Source organism: Agelaius tricolor, unplaced genomic scaffold, assembly GCF_023055355.1.
Source record: "Agelaius tricolor isolate 1412-34295 unplaced genomic scaffold, bAgeTri1.0.p SCAF_1, whole genome shotgun sequence".
NCBI lineage: Eukaryota > Metazoa > Chordata > Aves > Passeriformes > Icteridae > Agelaius > Agelaius tricolor.
Genome location: NW_027269261.1, coordinates 44,269,691 through 44,288,880, shown reverse-complemented (window position 1 = coordinate 44,288,880; position 19,190 = coordinate 44,269,691). Strand labels below are relative to the sequence as shown.

The 19,190-nt window shown below is 37.9% G+C and overlaps 1 protein-coding gene across 2 annotated transcripts in view; it reads left to right on the top strand.

Moving 5' to 3' along the window:
• The window catches only part of PCNX2 (pecanex 2), a 151,166-nt gene that overhangs the window by 70,185 nt on the left and 61,791 nt on the right, over positions 1-19,190 (top strand). For both annotated transcript variants that reach the window (XM_071431933.1, XM_071431942.1), the window contains 4 exons: positions 1,427-1,519; positions 2,021-2,171; positions 6,260-6,401; positions 9,834-10,011. In XM_071431933.1, coding sequence (XP_071288034.1) covers positions 1,427-1,519; positions 2,021-2,171; positions 6,260-6,401; positions 9,834-10,011 — 564 coding nt within the window. The remainder of the gene's footprint in view (positions 1-1,426; positions 1,520-2,020; positions 2,172-6,259; positions 6,402-9,833; positions 10,012-19,190) is intronic.

Here is a 19,190-nt window from a genome sequence, read left to right as displayed (position 1 = left end):
GAGAAGGATGGCTCTCAGAGTGGAGGGAGCACCACTCTCCTGGAGATGTGTACATACTCCTGAGCAGCCCGGGAAAGGCAAAGACCATGGTGGCTGCTTGAGATTTCAGCTAAGCCGTCTTGGAGTTTCCTGGGACAAAGCAAAAGTACTTTCAGAGCCTGAAGGCTTTTTAGTCCTGCTGCATTTCAAAGGGCTGCTGCAGTAAGTGGAAGTGCTGATGCAGGTGACCTTTTACTGAGAAGCATCTTTCATAACAGGGAGTGATAGGCAGCCTAAATATAGAGGTTGCTACCAGCTTCCCTGGTAATTCGCAACCCTTCTGTTCTTCGCTTGTTCTGCTTGCTTTCTTTTTTATCTCTTTTATTCGTAGGTTTGCCCTACCATCATCATTTTAGTTTTCTTTCTCTTTTCTCTGATGAGATTCATTAAGATTACCTAGATAGCACCACCAGAAAGTCAGATGAACCTCTGGTTCTATCAAAAGTGTTGCTTTTCATGTGTTGTTTCTAGGTATCTTTGAATTTAAGCATAAGTCAGCTTCTAAACCAAGAGCTACAAATAGTTTCTCATTTGGTAACTTAGCAGCAGAATTGAGTGCTGAACCTAAATGCCCTTCTCATAAATCTAAGACAAGATTTTCATTTACTCACAAAAGCATTTGGGTGACCTCTGAAGTACAATTCAGAAGAACTTACAGATCACAAGCTATCTTGTTTATTTGTTTACTGAGAATGACATTTTAATCGCTAGAAAAATGTGCTGTAAAGACAGTGATATATCCAATCTTTAGAAACAAAGTTACTCCTAGCATGGTTACAGATTTTTACATAAAGGAAGATGTGTCCTTTCATTATCGTTCAATGACACTGGAAAAAAGCCTTGTCTAAAATCCACAAAATCTTGCTGCAATTTGACTTCCAATAAAGAAAATCAGGGAATGGGGCATGTCACTTTAGAACATAATAAATGTATTAATGTTGTGTCTTAGAAGACATTATGGAAAAGCATGACTTTTTTCAGGAATGCAAGAGAAAGGGAATAAGGAGTATTAGTTCTTGAAAATAGGAAATAGAACCAGAATTAAGATTCCCAAAAATAAGGAGGTCATAATGGAAAAGAGTTATATTCCTCAAGCAGAATCAGATTCAGTATTAAAATGTATTGCTTTCATTTCTCCAATATTATAACTCTGTTATTTAAAAATATAATTCTAAATTAGGCATGAAGAATTTAAATGTGATTACTTCAACAGACCTGGAGTGTGGAGAAATAATTTCCCAAAGCAAAGTGGAGAAAATACTTTTGTATTAGGGAATGCTGATTATCCTTATTGCAATGCAGAGTGTAAGTAATTGAGAACAGAGTAATTACTTTGGTTAAAATAGTGCTGCCTTACTAACTGTGTATAAAATAATTATTTTCACAGAAAGAAATCTTGAAATCGGATCTCATTGTCTGCACAGCAGCTGCTGTTCTGTCATTTGCTGTCAGTGCCAGTACTGTGTTTCTGTCACTAAGGGTGTGTATCTATCTTTTTTTCCTCCCCCTAAGGTATTATGTCTCTTATGCAAAACCGCAGGGTGCTTTAACTGGAAAGAATAGATGCTGTGGGAAGGGAAGTTAGTGAAAATGCATTTACTGGTTATGATAACACTGTTCTATCTGCAAAGCAGTTAGTTTCTGGATATTTGTATTAATTTCAGTATTACTTGTTTGATATCTTTTTTCTTAAACAGCTCTTATGATGTGGAACCCAGAGGACAGAATGATAAGCCTGACATTTTGCCTTTTTTCCTCCAATCATAGAGGAAAAAAATGGCTGATTGTGCGTGCAAAACACATACGTCAAAATCAGTATTCACCTACCATCAAGAATTTAAACATAGGAATAAAAATCAATTGCAGAAAAATACAATTATGGAAACTGTTAAAAATGTTTAAAATATATAAATATATATATGTATAAAACAATGTTGTATGTAAATTATAACTATGTTTTCTTTTTTCTGCTTTGGCCCAGCCATTTCTCAGCATTGTGCTGTTTGCTTTAGCATGGACAGTGGGATTTGTGACACATTACATCCTTCCTCAGCTCCGCAAGCATCACCCCTGGCTGTGGATCTCCCATCCCATACTCAAAAGCAAAGAGCACCAGCAGCGGGAAGTGAGAGGTTTGTAAGAGTCTTTTCTAAACAGTGGATGCAATGACTTCCAGCTTGCCTTGCTTTGAAGAACAAACAAATAAAAAATTCCAGAAGTAACAGAGCTGGGAGAATAAATGACCCTTTTACTTTTGAGTATCAGACATATCTGATAATTTTAATTTTATCACTGTGCCGCCAGCAGATCTGTGAACCTGTAGGAATTGTCTTCTCAGGCCACTGCCCAGATGGGCTGAGGCCAGGCAGACACATCTGGAGATTGTCTAGTCTGATACCCCTGCTTAGAGCAGGCTGCCCAGAGCTGTGTCCAGTTTTTAATATTTTCCAGTGTAGAGACTCTAAAAACTTTCTGGACATAGCATTCAGTTATCCTTACAGTAAGAAAGGTTGCTCCAAACGGTGTTATTTGAGTGGATTTTGGTGGGGGTTTTTTTGTTGGTTTTTCCCTGGTTTTTTTTTGTTTGTTTGTTTTTGTGGTTTTTGGTGGTTTATTTGTTTGGTACTACTTTTTTCTGAAAATAGATTTTCAATTTGTGCCCATTTCTTTTGTCCTGTCTCTGGCCACTTCTGAGAACAGAGTGGCTCCATCAACTTTACTCTCCCTTATCAGGTATTTATACCCTAAAAATGCTGCCAATCAAGCATTCATAAGATGCCCCCCAAGGCTTTTTCTTCTCAAAGTTAAGCAATCCCAGCTCTTTGTTTCTCCTCATAGGTTGAATGTTCCTGTCCCTTAATCATTTCATAGCCTCTATGTGATCTTTCATGAGCCACTGTCTGATCTCTCTTTTGTTTTACATTACAGCACTGTTACTTGCTGTGTTGCTTGACATGGTATAGTTCATGCCTAATACATTGGCATTCTACATAATTTAAAAACTTAAAAGATTGATGAAATTGAGGCATATTTTTTCTACTTTCTGACATATCAGCAAATGCAGTGCGATTTAAGTGTTCTAATTTCAATTGTAACACATTTACAGAAACATTGCATTTGAAAAGAAATTTTCTCCAAGATTTGTTCTTGCTGATGTCTGCTGGCTTCAGTGGGTAGTGCCTTGATCCATGTGAATATCAGTCAATATTTTAGTATGTGGAGATCTGATTTCCTGTTTTGATAGAGTTATTTCTGAAACAGGCAGTGTGCTTTGAGAAGTAAAGCTTCCCCCCTCCACCCCAGCTCTCTTTTTGTCTTTGCTACCAGCCAAAAGCTTGCTTGTCATTTCTTGATGGATCCCACGCCTTAATAATTCTCAGTATATGTTTCTGAAGTGTTTGAAGACAGCATTTGCAGAACAGTCTGTTGAGGGACTTCAGTCTGTCTTCAACTAGACTGCAAAAGAGTTCAGATCACTCTCTGGAAAACCATACATTAAGGATTTGAATCTTTTTTATTAAAAAAAAAAAAATGTGTTTCAAAACAATTACTTTCCAAACAAGGGTTGGGTATGAAAAAAGTACCCAAGAGACTTGACTGAAGGTTGCCTTTTAACTTTTACCGCAATATGCCAAGGAAGGTATTATAGAAATATAAATATTATTAACCACCATGTCCAGCTGAAAAGAGTGTCCGGGACTTCCTGTCCCTGATAACCAGTAATTCTGATAAATACCTAACTTGCACTGTTTATTTCAGCACTTAATCATAAAAGACCACTGTAGCATTTCTTTGCCTTGTTCTGATTAAGTCTGTCTTCATTTGTCAAAACCATTGTTTTCCTGAATGCAGTGACTCAGCATTTGAAAAGGTTGAAGGTAGAGACCTTCTGCACTGATTTCCACAGATGGATTTCCTTCTGTTTTGAGATCTGGCTGCATTTCTCATGCTGCCTACTGTGGGAAACAGGCATTTATATATGGCACATTCCTGTACTTTGGGGTCCAAGTATTATTGCAATGCATATATGTTATATATACATATATGTTATATATATATATATATATATATATATATATATATTAGTCCCTTAGGCTGCTGCAGAGGTTTTTTATCATGTCTGAGATGAGACAGACTGGAAAAGGTAATCCCTTTGATAGATATGTCTGATGGGCTGTCTTCTTTCTTGTGTCCTGTAAGAAAAATGTAGGAACTAAACTTTAAAATGTTCCCTCTCTGTATAGAAAAAGAAACTTGTAAAAAGGACAGAAGGACAGTAGTACCCCATAGCTGTCAGATGTGGACAATGAAAGGACAGGTACACAAAATAAGTTGTCTGTGAGGAGTTTTTACTGCATAGATTTTAATTCTAATTTTCTTTTTTTTTTTTTTTTACAAGAGGATTGCTATTGAAAGACAAATGACTGCTTTCAATTAGACAAACAACTGGCAGTGACAATTCCACAAGTTTATTCCTGGCTTTGTTGCACAGACTTTGGATGAGCTCCTCAACCTTTAAGGTGTTCCATAGAATAGCAATTATCAGACCAGTTCTTGTGCTGCACCTGTGAGATAACTCAGTTATTAATTGTCATTATCTTGGCTGACTGCAGGATCAAAGGCTTAGGTCAAGATGTATGAGCTTATGGTGTATAGATGTGTAGAAATTAGTGATATGCAGGACTAAATGAGAAAGAAACCCTGATATACTAGGCTATTTTTTCTTCTACTTCCTCCCCACTAATGCTTTTATACCCCACAGGTTTGTGTAAGCCATTTTCAAATCTATGCCTTTCCCTGGGGTCCCTTCTGAATGCGAGCTCTTTTTTCTGTCTCCACTTTCTGAACAGACCTCTCTCTGCTCCTGCACCTACCTTCTGTTTGGTTTGTGGGATATGCTTATCTCTGTAGTGAAGCCGGAGCTCTTACACAGAGCTCAGCTTTGGACATGGCTGAAGTTCTTGAGCTCAGGAGGAGGAGAGGGGAATGGGGAAGAACAACTAGGTTCCAAAATAGACATTTTTCTCTGTGTGTGAACTTTTAGGAGGTGGCCTTTAGTGTAGTGTAAATGTTTTTATGCTCTAGCAAGAAACAGAAGTTTTTTATATTTTCTGAAGGGGGATTTTTGCAAGAGCATTGTCTTAGCTTAAGGTACTGGCAAAGCATGACTTCAACTTAATTTAGAAGGATTGGGTTTAGATCTTTCTCTTAGTTTATGCAATATACAACTGTGCCTGTAGAATGTAGAAATCCATTGATTCAGCATGTCTTCTGTGTCTGTCATTGAAAAGGTGTGTTTAGAAGAGGGGGGTCTCTACATAGAATTGTTTTCATTTTGCAGGGATGATTATTGGAGATTCAGTAGCTGGCATTTCTATTTCTGAGTTAATGCCAAATTCTGCCTTTTTGTGTTCACTGTTTTTCCAATAACTGTCTAGCTGAGCTTTGAGGACAAAGGCATTGTTTTTGTCTGTGCACAAGGGTTTCTGCACTCAGTTCACCTAAGCTTTCGTAGCAGCTGAATTGCATGGAACATTCAGTTCTTGTTTAATACTCATATTAAGCACTGTGGTATTGTTAGAAAAATCTACTGCAAAAAAAAAAAAAAAAGCTGTTCCTTAGAGAGGAATGATGTGAGATGTGATCCTGGCAAATACTTCTTACAGTGTCTGTTTAAGTGTTTTGGGAAACATCTATGACAGTTTCTAGTTCTTGATATTTCTTCAGTATTTAGATCTCGAAGGGTTTTTCATTTATCAGTGAGGTCAATGATAATTTACATTCTAAGGAGCAGTGTTTTGCTACTGTAAGATGGGGAAGTAGAGGCACAGAGTTCAAATGAGGTTTCCTAGGTGATTCAGCAGGTCAGTGCCAGAGCTGGAGAGGGCCTCTCTGGGGTCATTACATCCACTGACAGTACTATTTAATATACTGACTAAATAATTGGATGATGTAAAAACTACCATCTAGCATGTACTATCTTTTATTGTTTCTGAATGTGTCTCAGGAGTGCAATTATAAGCAGCAAAACAGATACTTTCTAAACTCAGAGAACAAAATTATTTCTCTATTGCCAAAGAATTATGAATTCTATTGTTTCATAAATTAGTTTATTGACTATATTTATTAATGTGAGCTAATTCGTGTCTTCTATGGTACTCCAGTGCAAAAAATGCTGATTATTTGATGACACGATCTGTTATCTGAATTTCCATTTCAGATGCTGCTCATTTGATGTGGTTTGAAAGGCTTTATGTGTGGCTACAGTGCTTTGAGAAATACATTTTATATCCAGCCATAATATTGAATGCACTCACCATTGATGCTTTCTCAATTAGTAAATACAAGAAGCTTGGTACACAGTAAGTAGATTATAACTCAAGGCATGTGATTAGTAGAGTATTTGGTTTTGGACTGAAGACTGAAAAATGGAATTTGTTTTTAAATAAGCCTGTAATCTTGTCACAGTTTGCTTTCATGCATTTTGGTTCAAAATACAATAATCATTGTCTTTGCTGCAAGAAAAATGCGAAACTACCTTAGCACACTAAAATGTGTCTCCAGTGAGAGAGAGTGAAATTAAAAGATTAAAGAGCTATATATAGATATATATGGAAGGTCTAAATGTCAATTAAAAGCAAGACACACCATATCAGGCTGCAGGTGTTTGATGGGCATAAACTCAGTGGGGTAACTAGAACTAATCAGATGAAAATGAGAAATCTAGGCTGGATATCAGGAAACATTTCCTAACTGAGGATTTTTAACACTATGCTGTAGTCTCCCAAAGGAGTTATCAGAAGCTTCACCACACAAGTCTTTTAAGGCTGAATGAAATATTAAACAGTGTGGAAAGATGGGTAGTCCTGCATTAAGAGTGGTTTGAAAAAGGTGGGGGTACAGGTTTTCACAAAGTCTGATGTCTTAGCTATTAAGCAGAACTGGTGGTGCTGATCCATGGTCTCACAGTATGATCCTTGCAGACAGCCTTTTATGGTAAGTATTTTAGTCAGTGACTTGCCTACTGCAGATATTCAGCAGGCTTGGTGACTGCAGTATCCCCAGTGAGCAGAGTTTCTGCAGTCTTTTTATCAGAGTGACAGTGATGCAGATGATAAAACAAAGACACAGCCTTGGAATGTTCCAGTAGCAAGAAAAACTGCTGGGAGGTGGGGGAGAGTTCCTCAATATCCATAATAAAGCAGATTCTTAATTTCAAATATTAGATAAAAGAACTTTGATGCAAAAATTGCATGTTGATTTAATTATTTCTCTCTCTTGAGGAGCAACACAGCATTAGGAACTACACAACTATAAGGAAAAGGCAGCCCCTGCAGTTTGAAATTTGGACTAGGGCATTAGTCAAATTTTCTGCATATTTCTCCCAGATAACTACTTTTGCAGAGAGACTCTCACCAGTAACTCATTGACAGCCCCTGTAGTTCCCCACTGACCTTTTTTCCCCCAGGCACTTGGAAGGTGCTACAGCCAAGGTGCTTCAGGAGTTCAGGTGTATTGTCTAGGGTGACACTGAATCCACACTTATCCCTCTGTTTAGTTCTGCAAGGCTGGGAGAATTAAAAGCAGTCAGAATGCCATTTGTTATTAGCTAGCAGACGTGACTGAATACATGCACGGAGCAAATATGTAGGGTTAGGAAGGTGCTATTTTTACATAGTCATTCCTCCAAGCTAGATTGCACTTTAAAGTATCACCTCCCTCAAGTGTTCAGAAGAAATGAGTCAGACCCCCAGAAGTCTTGAGATTAAAGAAAGTAATTACATTTATCTGCCTCTGATTGTTTGGCCTGTGGGGGAATACCACAGCAGTCCTTTCCTTCCCCATTCCCCTTGTGTCTGTTTGATCACCTGTGTGAAACCTGCTCTCTCCTTTTCCTTGTAACTCTGCTCTATCCATGAAACTCCCAGTATGCTTTTCCTCTGGCTCTCCTCTTTAATACATTCTCCCTACAGCTGCCATCCAAATGCCACACACAAAGCATTCAGCTTCAGATCCCACCTCTTTCTGAACTCTGTAAACCCATGAGGCATCCTGGATTCTCCTTGCTACTTCCAGATACAGTGTTAATGAGTGTTTTAATGCATAAATACCTCTTTTCTGTTGCTGGAACATTCCTTAGTTATTGACCACCCAAGGATCAGACGGCATCATGCTGTAGGGAAGGGAAGACACTCTCCCACTCTGTGTCTGAAAGAGTCTGAGGTTGTACACTTTGTGGGATTGGATGTTGGAGTTTTCCTCAAATTGAATTTGTCTTTTAAAGAAGCTTCACCTTGGTTTGTGATTTAAAGGACTGCAGCAGTTTGCTTCTTGAGGAGGCAGAGCAGCTCCTTTATAGTCAGGAGTTTGCTTGAGCTTTCCAGACCCTGGTGTGCTGGTTATTAATAGGACCCATGCTGACAGTGCCTGCCCCTGTTACCTGCCAAAGAGGCACTGGAAATCACCCCCCTGCTCACATTCCCTTACATCTTTTCCCAGAAGTTAAGGCCCCAGGAAAAGCACCTGGTGTGGCAGTATTTTTAAAGAAAAAGGAATAATGAGCAAATTATTTTGTTACCTCTGAATGCGTTATTTTGTAAAGTGTCATTTTTTGGTGAAAGTTTCATCATGGTAACAGGCACATTGACTAAAAAGTCTTCCTTTTGCTCTATAATCTGTAAGTTTCCATGTGAAAATTTCTCCATGATGCAAGAATTTTCTTCTTTCTGATAAATGAAATACACAACTGGTTCGTATAGGATATGCTGGGACGGCTTCTGTTAGCTTCAGAATCTATTTAGCTTAGTCATTAGGTTTTCCATAATTCAGAAATGTGAGGCAAATTGAAAAGAACAGCCTTGACAAGGTGGAAAATAAGGTCAGCTTAGTGTTTCATTCCAACAGTAATGCCCTGCTGATCCTTTAGAAGGACCAGCACTCAAAATACAGTTGCATCTGCATTACGGGAGATACACAAAAATGAATAAATGCCACATGAATTAAAATCAACCTGGAAAACAGGAATCTTGCTAGGATGGTGAAAACCTGTTGAGAGCTTTCCAGCCTGCCAAATGTCAGTCATGGCAGCAGGTATTCTCCTGGTTAGCAGCAGGATGAAGGAGAGCCTCCCATGCATTTTGCAAATACCTGGCCAACTTTCTCACTCATTATACATTGAAATCCCCACATTTTGGAAGACATAGGTGCAACACAAGTTCTTTTGATCTGATGAACTACTATGTAGAATAGTCAACTTTCTGATCAAGAGCTGCGGTAAGAATTTCTAACACTTCACATCTATGTGTAATTCTATTTAGAATTTTGGCAACACATAATGAAATTACAAGTAAAATTATAAATTCTGTCATCACATGAAATTTCTTGTAATTAAAAAAAAAAGAGTTCAAGGTTTTTTCTTTTTTCAAATTACAGTAATGTATTAATGAAAGTGCCAAGGTATTTCCTGGACTGAAATTTTACTTTAAGAGGGATATAAAAATGTCTGGTCTAGATTTAGAGTAGTAGTAATTACTACTCTTTTTATTACAGAGTTTGTTCTTTTTTATAACTTACAAATGTGTCATAATGATAAGGGAAAAATACAAAATTTCACATTAGTAAAATAAATGTGATGATTTCTGATATTACTTCTGTATACTTTTAGTAAAGAAGATTTGTAGATTTAGATATGCACAGCAATCTAAAATACGTCTGGTACAGATATTTGTATTTAAGAGCTTCTTAATTTAATGCCTTATGACTTGATTAGGTTTTTCTCTCTGCTTTTCTTACAGCTGTGACATTATCCTGATAACAGTTGCTGGGATGAAACTCCTCCGCTCCTCATTCTGTAATCCTATTAATCAATTTGTTACTTTGAGCTTTACTGTGATCTTCTTCCGATTTGACTACAGAGACATTTCGGAAAATTTCTTGCTGGATTTCTTCATGATGTCCATCGTATTTCATAAGGCAAGTCTTAGAGCTCCTATAATTTCTTTGGAAAGAAAAAGATTTCTATTTCACCTGGCTGATCAATACATGTTAGGACTTTTTAGAAGTAATGAATGCATATATAGACTCAGATTATTGGTATTATAGAGGAAAGGATCTGTTAAATTGAAAAACCAGCTTTGATTAAGTGTTTTTTCTGGCTTTGTGCAATGGTTTTCATCTACTTTTTGTTCATGTGCTGACATATAAAGTTCAGAATTGTTGTTTTCAAGAGAAGAATCCTCAGTGAATTTGAAAGAGCCTCTTGGGTCATTAGTGCAGGACTGCCCTCCAGATCAATCGCCTGGTGTTTTTATCTCGGTTTCCTTTGAATGCCTCTAGTGGTTGACTCAACAACTTCCTTTGGGAAATTATTCCATTATCTAATCACCCTCATGATAATAAATGTTTTCCTAATGTCAGCCTTAACATTTTTCTTTTCCTATTTTCAATCTGTTATCCTTGTGATGCTGCCCTTAACCTTAACCTCAGTGCTCCTTCCTCTCTATTACATTGTTAACTCTTGAAGTGTGCTCCCGTTGAGTTAATTTAAAAACTACCAAACCCTTTCTGCATCAGTCAGGTCAGACCCTGCCTTTATTTGGAATCCAAGCTGTTTCACTGAAAGAATTAGGCTTAACTGATACCTTGAGAAAACATGACAAAGTAGTGAAGATTTGAAAGTATTCATCCAGGGGTAATTCTAGTGAGGTTTTCTTGTTTGGTTTTCTTGTTCTTTGTTTTATTTGGGTTTTTTTGCTCAGGCTTCTTTGCTTGGTTTCTTTTTCTAAAATATTCCTACTCTATGTGCGAGTATGACCCAGCTAGCATCCCTTAGTTGGTGAGGGAAGAGAGACATGGTTCCATATTGATTGCTGCATGTGCTGTGGAGATATTTAGCCCTTCTACACAAGTAGCATCAGCTCATACTGCTGTCTATGCCCACCTGGAAGTTTCAGGCTTCTTACGGAAAGGTCCAGTTAATTGGTGTTATGTTGGGAGTTCCCAGTCATTTAGGGAAAGTGTGAAGGAGAAATTAAATGCTTTTCCTGGTTTATTTCTGTGCTGCTGTAAGGGAGGATGAGAAAGGAGGTGTCACAACTTGGTGAGGTAACTTGAGTTCACACTTCTTGCTGAATTCTTGGTTCATACTCCAGCAGAAGCTTCACCTGCTTCGAGCCTTCACCCTCAGAACTGAGGGTTGTTCTGCTTTCTCTCTGCTGGGGTGAGAAGGCAAGGGCTGGAGAGGAAGGGCAGAAGAGGAGTAGAAGAGATCAGACAAAACTCTGCTTTAACAAGATCCCCTTCTACCATACTCTGATCCTAAAACAGGACTAGAATAATTTTTTAAGCTGCTTAGCTTGGAGTGAAAGATAACCAGTGAAGGCAATGCAGAGTTTGCTTGCATTATGCCACTTTTCAGTATTTGTTTCATCACCATGTTCCCTAGAGAAAGGGGTAAATTTTTGTCTCCAGAGAAGTTTATCACTGCTAAGTCCCATGTCCAAATGATGATTTTCTTAGTCCTAAAGCTCATTCTCTAAAAACCTCTTTACAGGATCAAAAAATTATCATCCCAGAATTTAAAGTTCCACTATTTGTTAATTCTTTTGAAAATGTTGTCCTCATGAGCATATTGCAAAATACTGCTGTAAATCATGCATGCTTTTGTGAGAAAGAGATACAAAGTATTTTCAGTAGGATTTTTGCAGTTACTTGGGTAGATTGAAGCTACTGTTTACAATAGAAAGACTCATATTAGCAATGAGAATGAGATAACGAAGGATGCTTATTAAATTAAGCAGAGATGTTTGCTAGAATAACTACTGCTCTACTAGACTGAAGGCTGTACTGCAGACACGTTTTGAAAATGTGGTTTTAGCATTGATCTTCCATCTTCATATCTAACAATATCTGAAATTTTGCAGGTCATTAGTTCAGCAAGTGGAATTGTCCTTGTTCCATTTAGAAGTTCTAAGTCAAATAGCTGAATTATTTATATTACAAAAGCACATGCACAGTTTCACAATGATCATTAGATCCAATATGAAAAATAGCATTGCAGATGATCGCAATTAAATTCCTTTTAATTTCAAGTCATAAAGGGCATAACTTTTCTTTACCCTAATTAAGATTTGAGCTTTAATTAGCTCAGCATTGTGGAACTTCAGTAAAGGATATGATCACTTGAGGATATAGATGATATGTGTTTATTTCATACTATAGCCTCTAAGCAGGCTGCATCCACCTTTGTTCCTAAAAGCTTTATGGGTCTTCACAGATTCTGCCTGTATTTCAGTCATTTTTATCTTTGCACTTATTTTTTAAAATACAAACAAAATCTGAAATACTGTCTATTACTGTCACCTTTAGCTATGCAGCATTTATTACACAGCTATCACTGATTTCTGTTTGCACATTGAAAATGTCAGTTTGCCACTCTCTTAATTAGGGAACACTAGAAGCACTGTCTTAGTCATAGTGATGGCAATTTTTAAGCAAGCTTACCCCACAAAAAGCTTTGCCTGCTTTCAAAACATGGTGATAGTATTTTTTTCTTCTACTAGGCACTGGGGAAGAAAGAATCTAAATTCAACAGACATCACAACTGCACTAGTCACTCTTGATGCAGATTATATGGAATAAAACTTTGCTAATAATGTTTGGTAGAGTATTTCTAAATAGATTGTGCTTCCCTAGTTTTCCCCATTGTACTGTTAATTTAATGTAATTTAGTTAAATCAGAAACTCCAAATGGGCATACTGCTCCCTGAGCAAGCTGGGACATGAAAGTCCGAATTGCTGCTCACAGATTTTCATCTCTCTTAGCCAAAACACCCACACTGAGGTAACAGAGAACAAGAGAGTCTACTCAATTCTATTCCTGAGAATTTTTTTTTATTTTTTGTCTTTTTAACATTGTAGACGTATTAATGTGACACAGTTAATTCAATTATTTTTAAAAATGATTAGTTGTTTACATTTTGACAATTCACAGAATATGAAAACACTAAATGTTGATTTAGGCATATGCAGAGTATGCTATTTTGTATTTCAAATTGCCTTGGGAAGGCAGCAAGATAAACATTTTGGAGATATTTTCTTACTTGTTTTTGAGAATGATTGCAGCTTTTAATTCAAGTGAAACAGGACTTCTTCGTCTTTATTAAACTAAGACTTTCCATGTAGTGATATCAGGTTGTGCCCTTGACTATAACCTGGAATCTTCTGTCCAAAACTCCTGTTGTCTATAATCTTTAAATCAGAGCTGAATGGCCTTTTAAAAGTTTGTGGTTGCTCATTCAGCATGTGTGGGTGTAATGCTCTGATGTATATTCTGCAGGAAGTCAAACCAGATAATCAAGACAGTCTTGGTCTATATGACTCCATGTAAACTTTTCAAATGAGCCAGTTGTTCTCCCTGGATGTTTTAGGAGATAATGTCAGTGCAAAGGTTAATAAGAATGTTCACATTAAGTAAAAATGGAAACCTACAAAAAACGGAGAATATATTCTTCCTAGGCATAGCAAAGATGGAATATGTAATAGGACTTAGGAGATTTCATCCTAGACTTTTACAACTAGGAAAAATTCTGAGAGTCTTTCTTGTAATAGAGTAAAAAAAAAAAAAAAAGTGGAAATAATAAATAGTTTGGATAGTTTATTTGGAACTGATGAAAAGATGGACCTTTCTTCCATTCTATTGCTGTCTATTATTCTGATATAATATTTAACTGAGGAAAAGCTCTAACATATGCAAAAGCTATGGAAGATCATGTGGATGGTTAGGTGATATTATGTCTCATCCAGTCCATTTTTCTTCAGTGTGATAAAAACAAGAAAACAAAAAGTAAAGCAGTAATGTACCCAGCCCTGCCTTCCGTGGCAGATGTGTGAGATGCTTTTGAAGGGTGTCTGGACTAGCTGCTCAAGAATGAACCAGTATTTAGGTGTGAAGTAGAAGTGAATGCAAATCATTCAAACAGCAGGGATATCAGTTTGAAATTGGCTGAATGTTAACAAGGATGCTCAGGGCAGGACTTGTCCCCAGCTCTTCTGCTGTGCTCTGTTAAAAATGTGTTTTTCCGTTTCATCCAGTGCCACAGGCATCCTCTAAATATTGCTGGTGGAAAGAGCCATAGTATCTCCCTGAACTGCTTTTGGAACCTGAAGCAGAGCTGATGTTGAGCTGAAGGAGCAGAGACAGCAAAAAGCTCTGTACTGTGCCGTGGATGCTCCTGGCTGTAGTGTGCTCTTGGCTACTACAAAAGCCTAGCGGGAGGTTCTTGCCAGTCCCTTCACTCCTGGGAGCATGCTGCTAAACTGGCTCTTACCAGCAACTTTTTCATCTCTACAGCACAACTGAGAAATTGTACTTTGGAATATGGATTTTTTACAAATCTGTGAAGCTTCCTTTTTAAGCCTTAAAGAGTGAGCCACTCCTGGCTTACACACTCATCTACCACACAGATCTGAATGGGAATAATAAGCCCAAGTGCCATTAAACTTCAAATGTATAGGACTACAACTTCTTAGCTCTTTCACTGTCTTATATGTTACTGTCAGGTAGTTTAATGGTCTCCTAATTTGTGTGTGTGTATGAACTAATTAGCAATACAAAAATATGAAATCACCTTATATTTTCTTATTATCAAGTCTTCTGAGGGTTCTGAATTTGTCTTCATGCATAAGGCAAAATAATCAAAGAAGCAGAGCTTGTTAAATTTGCCTTCATTAACACTGAATTTATTTGCCTAAGTACTCTTATTCCTGCTGAGCTCGCTTAAATATACAATTTCCCTGTTTGATATTTTTTCCTCTTTCCCAGAGTACATTTTCCAGCTAAAGAGAAATCCACATTTTTATAAGAATTCTTTCTCTTTCTGTATACTTCTTTCTCATATAGTATCCAAGACCACATGTTTATGAAAGATGGTCTTTGTCAAAGTAGATCCAACAAATGCAGCCAGTTTGTAGCAACCTGGCAGACCTTTGCTGATCAGGCTTAACTTTCATCTGCAGCACAGTCCTTTGGACAGGAAAGAAATTGTGTGTCATCTTGTTTTCCTTCATTTTATGAGAAAGTGCTGCCAAGTGCATTGACCTTCTTGGTGCTTTGTTGAAGTCAAGTAATTAACCTATTGGATCTTTTTATTGCCTTTGTGGCAATAAAACTCTTGGTTAGTTGGCATGTCTCATTGATTTAGGTGTGACTTATAATTCAAAAGCCTCACTCTTTTTTCTTTCCTCTTCTGATTTTTCATCCTTCTCTAAATCTGATGTTTCACTTCAAAGCTTCTGGGTCTAAGTTGTTAATTCATATTTTATCCATTCCTTGCCATTTGTGCATACTGAAATCCAATGTCTTGATTATCTGTACCCTCTTGGCTCACAGCTGTTCCCTCAATTTTTGATATCTGGCATATAAACCCTTTTAAGACACTTTCTGCTGAGTAAAATACCAAAGGCTACATCTGATATTTGACACGATAATCCCAGTGGTATTTTCCATAGACTCCTTAACTCTCTTGGGCACTGTACAGTTCATGTTTCTTCTTAATATTGGAGGAATGGTTTAATTGATTTTTCATTCAGCCTTCTGTCACTGACCTCTTTGTCAGACTTCATTCATTACACATTACAATTTACATTTTCTCTCTCTTTTTTGTGGTGTTGTTTGTTGTTTTTTTTTTTATTTTCTCTAGAATGGGTCAAGTGCATTTGGGGCTTCAGGGAGATGTACACCCACTTCCTGGGTCAGTATGGCTCAGTATGCACTGAGGTCTATGTTCATGTGCATTCATGCTGATAGAGGCCTGTTCTGTCTGTGTTGATGCAGGCACTGAAAGAGAAATCTGGAGAACTTCAGTGCAAACTTGGTATTTTTTCTTATGTCCACTTTTACCACAGAATGCTAGAATGGCTTGGGTTGGAAGGGACTTCAAATATCATCGAGTTCCAACTCCTCTGCCATGGGCAGGGACACCTTCTACCGGATCAGGTTGCTCAAAGCCCCATCCAACCTGGCCTTGAACACTTCCATGGATCAGCTTCCATCCACAGCTTCTCTGGGCATTGTTCCAGTGCCTCACCACCCTCCTAGTGAAGAATTTCTTCCTAATACTTCATCTGAATCTCTTTTAGTTAAAAACCATTCCCCCTTCTCCTATCACTCCAGGCCCCTATAAAAAGCCCCTCTTTCCAGCTCTCTTGTAGGTCTCCTTTCGGTACTGGAAGGCTGCTTTCAAGTCTCCCTGGAGCCCCTGGAGCCTTCTCTTCACCAGGCTGAACAGCCCCAACTCTCTCAGCCTTTTCTTCATAGGAGAGGCACTCCATTCCTCTGACCATCCTCTGGACCCATGCTTACAGGTTCATGTCTTCCTTGGGGTGGGCACCCCAGAGCTGGATGCAGGGTTCCAGGTGGGCTCTCACCAGAGCAGAGCAGAGGGGCAGAATCCCCTCCCTGGCCCTGCTGCCCACACTGCTTTGGATGCAGCCCAGGACACGTTCGGTTTCTGGGCTGGGAGTCCCCATGGCTGGGTCATGTCCACCCTCTCACCCACCCCCATCCCCAAGTCCTTCTCACTGGGCTGCTCTCTTATCCATTCTGAACAGCCTGTGTTTGTGCCTGGGATTGCCCCAACCCAGATGCAGGACCTTTTACTTGGCTTTGTTCACCTACATGAGGTTTGCCTGGGCCCAGTCCTTTTGAAAAGGAAATTTCTGGGAAGATACAGTGTTGGCAGAATCCATGCCTGTGAACGCTTTGCTGAAAATGCCTGAATCAGTGCAGCTGATGAATGCACTCCCAGTGCACTGATTTATTTTGCTTGTCTGGCCCTCTTCTTATTAAGCTTATCACCTTTTGCCCACCTTGGGCAAAATATGTGAGTCTGTTTTTTTACAGTGCCACAGGTTTCTTCCCTGGGCTCTTGCTATCAGCTGACAATGTAGGAAGAAGCAGCATCTGCCCTGAGCAGATCTAGGGCTCTGTTAGGCTTTATCATCATCTTATTGTCATAATCCTTACCATAATTACATCTGGCTAACATTTAACTTCAATTGTAAGGCTTTCAAGGCTTGCTGCTCAGACTGCTTAAACCATGCCTGTTTTGTACAGTGTCACTCTTAAGTGCTGAATGTTGTGCTTGAGGAATATATTCTTTCCTCCAAGTTATGACATCAGGGACTTGGACTGATTATATTTTGATCCTCTTGTATGTTTTGCATTAGACAATGATTTTGAAGCCCACAGTATAAAGGCTTCAAGTGTCTGTAAGCATGTGCAGATAAAGATATCCTGGAAAGTATTTGTTGTAGGTTCAAACACAGCTGTCCAAATACACCATAGAATGTCACCATGACTTAAGACACAAGCATTAAAAACCTTTAGTATTTCCAGTAAATCTTGTTTTGCAGGATTTCATAGGTGAAGTTTGTTTCGAATGGTGTTAAATAAAAACCCAAAAGTCAATGATTTGCAAAGCAAAGCCACGAACAGGAGTAAAATTATTCCACCAAGTTTAATTTTATGTCCTTAAACACATGCATACTTACAGCTTTTCACTCTTCATGTATATTCATTTTTATTGACATACCAAAAAGAAAATAAAAATATATCAGTAGGTATTAGAATTTAATTCTGAAAGCTGGAGTTTCCACTTGATCAGAATTAGCTTAACATGAAGAAGTTAATACTCCTCTCAGAATCTTAATTCAAATCATCTCAAGGTCACAGGATCTAAAGAGGAATATAAATAAATACCTGTTCAAACTAAATAATTTCTTTCTGCACTTAACTTTTTTAATCTCAATTTGTGTTGCCTGTAGAGCGTGTAGCTATATATATTTATATATATGACCATTATTTTTATTTAAAACCTATGTGTATATATATACACAGTTTTTTAAAACATAGGAAAATTTAAACTTAGCAGGAAAATGTTAATGTTTATGCATTATTTAGTCCCAGAGTTGCCAAGAAGCCTGCCCACACAAAATCCTAGCAGATGCCAAACACATAGAAGGGCTGCTAAAAGCTGAGAGCATTGCATAGTCTCCATCTCACACTGAGTCATTTAAATTCAGGTGTTAACCTCTGCCTAGTTTATTAAAATCTACCAAACTGAGAAAAGAATACACAATTTTAGTGATGTTTCAGACTCCACAAATCTTTCATTTTTCATGTATGTTAACTAACTTCCATAAAATTTGTTTAAGTAAGAATAACCCGATTTAAAGAAAATCCTGGGAAGATGAGTCTTTGCCTTTGCTTTGTTTATTACTCACTGGTGCACCAGAAATCTGTAGAGGCTTCAGAACTCATAGAAGACTTAAAGATGATTAAGGTAAAATGTGTGTCCGCATAAAATAAACATGAAAGATGCGTGTTCTGCGCTTTTACTCGACGGTAGTGCTGGTTTAAATTCACCAAACATGCTGATAATTAATGTCTTTATCAAAGACTTTGAAAAACTGTTTACTGTGTAAAACTGTCACATGCATAAATATATCTAGGAATATTAGAACTTTTATGCCCCCTACATAATATATAATTATATGTTATAAATAATATATAAACATGTAATAGTTTCTGCTTATTGACCTGTAGAAAACACTGAAGATCTAATAAGGCTTAATAAAAATATTCTTTTATAAATCATTCTAAACTGGAATGCAGAAGTCTTAAATAAAAATTAATCTTTTATATATGCTTAAGGAAGTGATTATAAAAAGAGGGTTAAAACTCACCAGAGACTATTTTTTTCACCTTGACTTTAGAAGGTTCTCTCTTTGTATCTAGCACTGTTACACCTCACCCTCATTCAAACAGAACTCTACTGGGGATAATTTGTGTGTTTCACAGAACCACACAAGGGTATGGTTTTCACAGAAGGGCTGAGGTGTCCCATCAGGTCCCATGGAAGTGAGTTTTTTCTAGTTTGGTTTGATGTGCCTTTAACTAATCCTTTGCTATGTAGGGTGTCTCCATTTCTCCATGCTTCCTCACAGCTCTCAGGGGCCTCTGGCTTGAAGGGTCACTAGTAAAGCCAAGCCAAGGAAGGCATTGAGTACTTTGGCCTTCCCCATGCCCTTTATCACCAAGTCCCCTGCCCCATCCCTCAGCAGGTCCATGTGATTTTTTCCAGTTTGTGTGT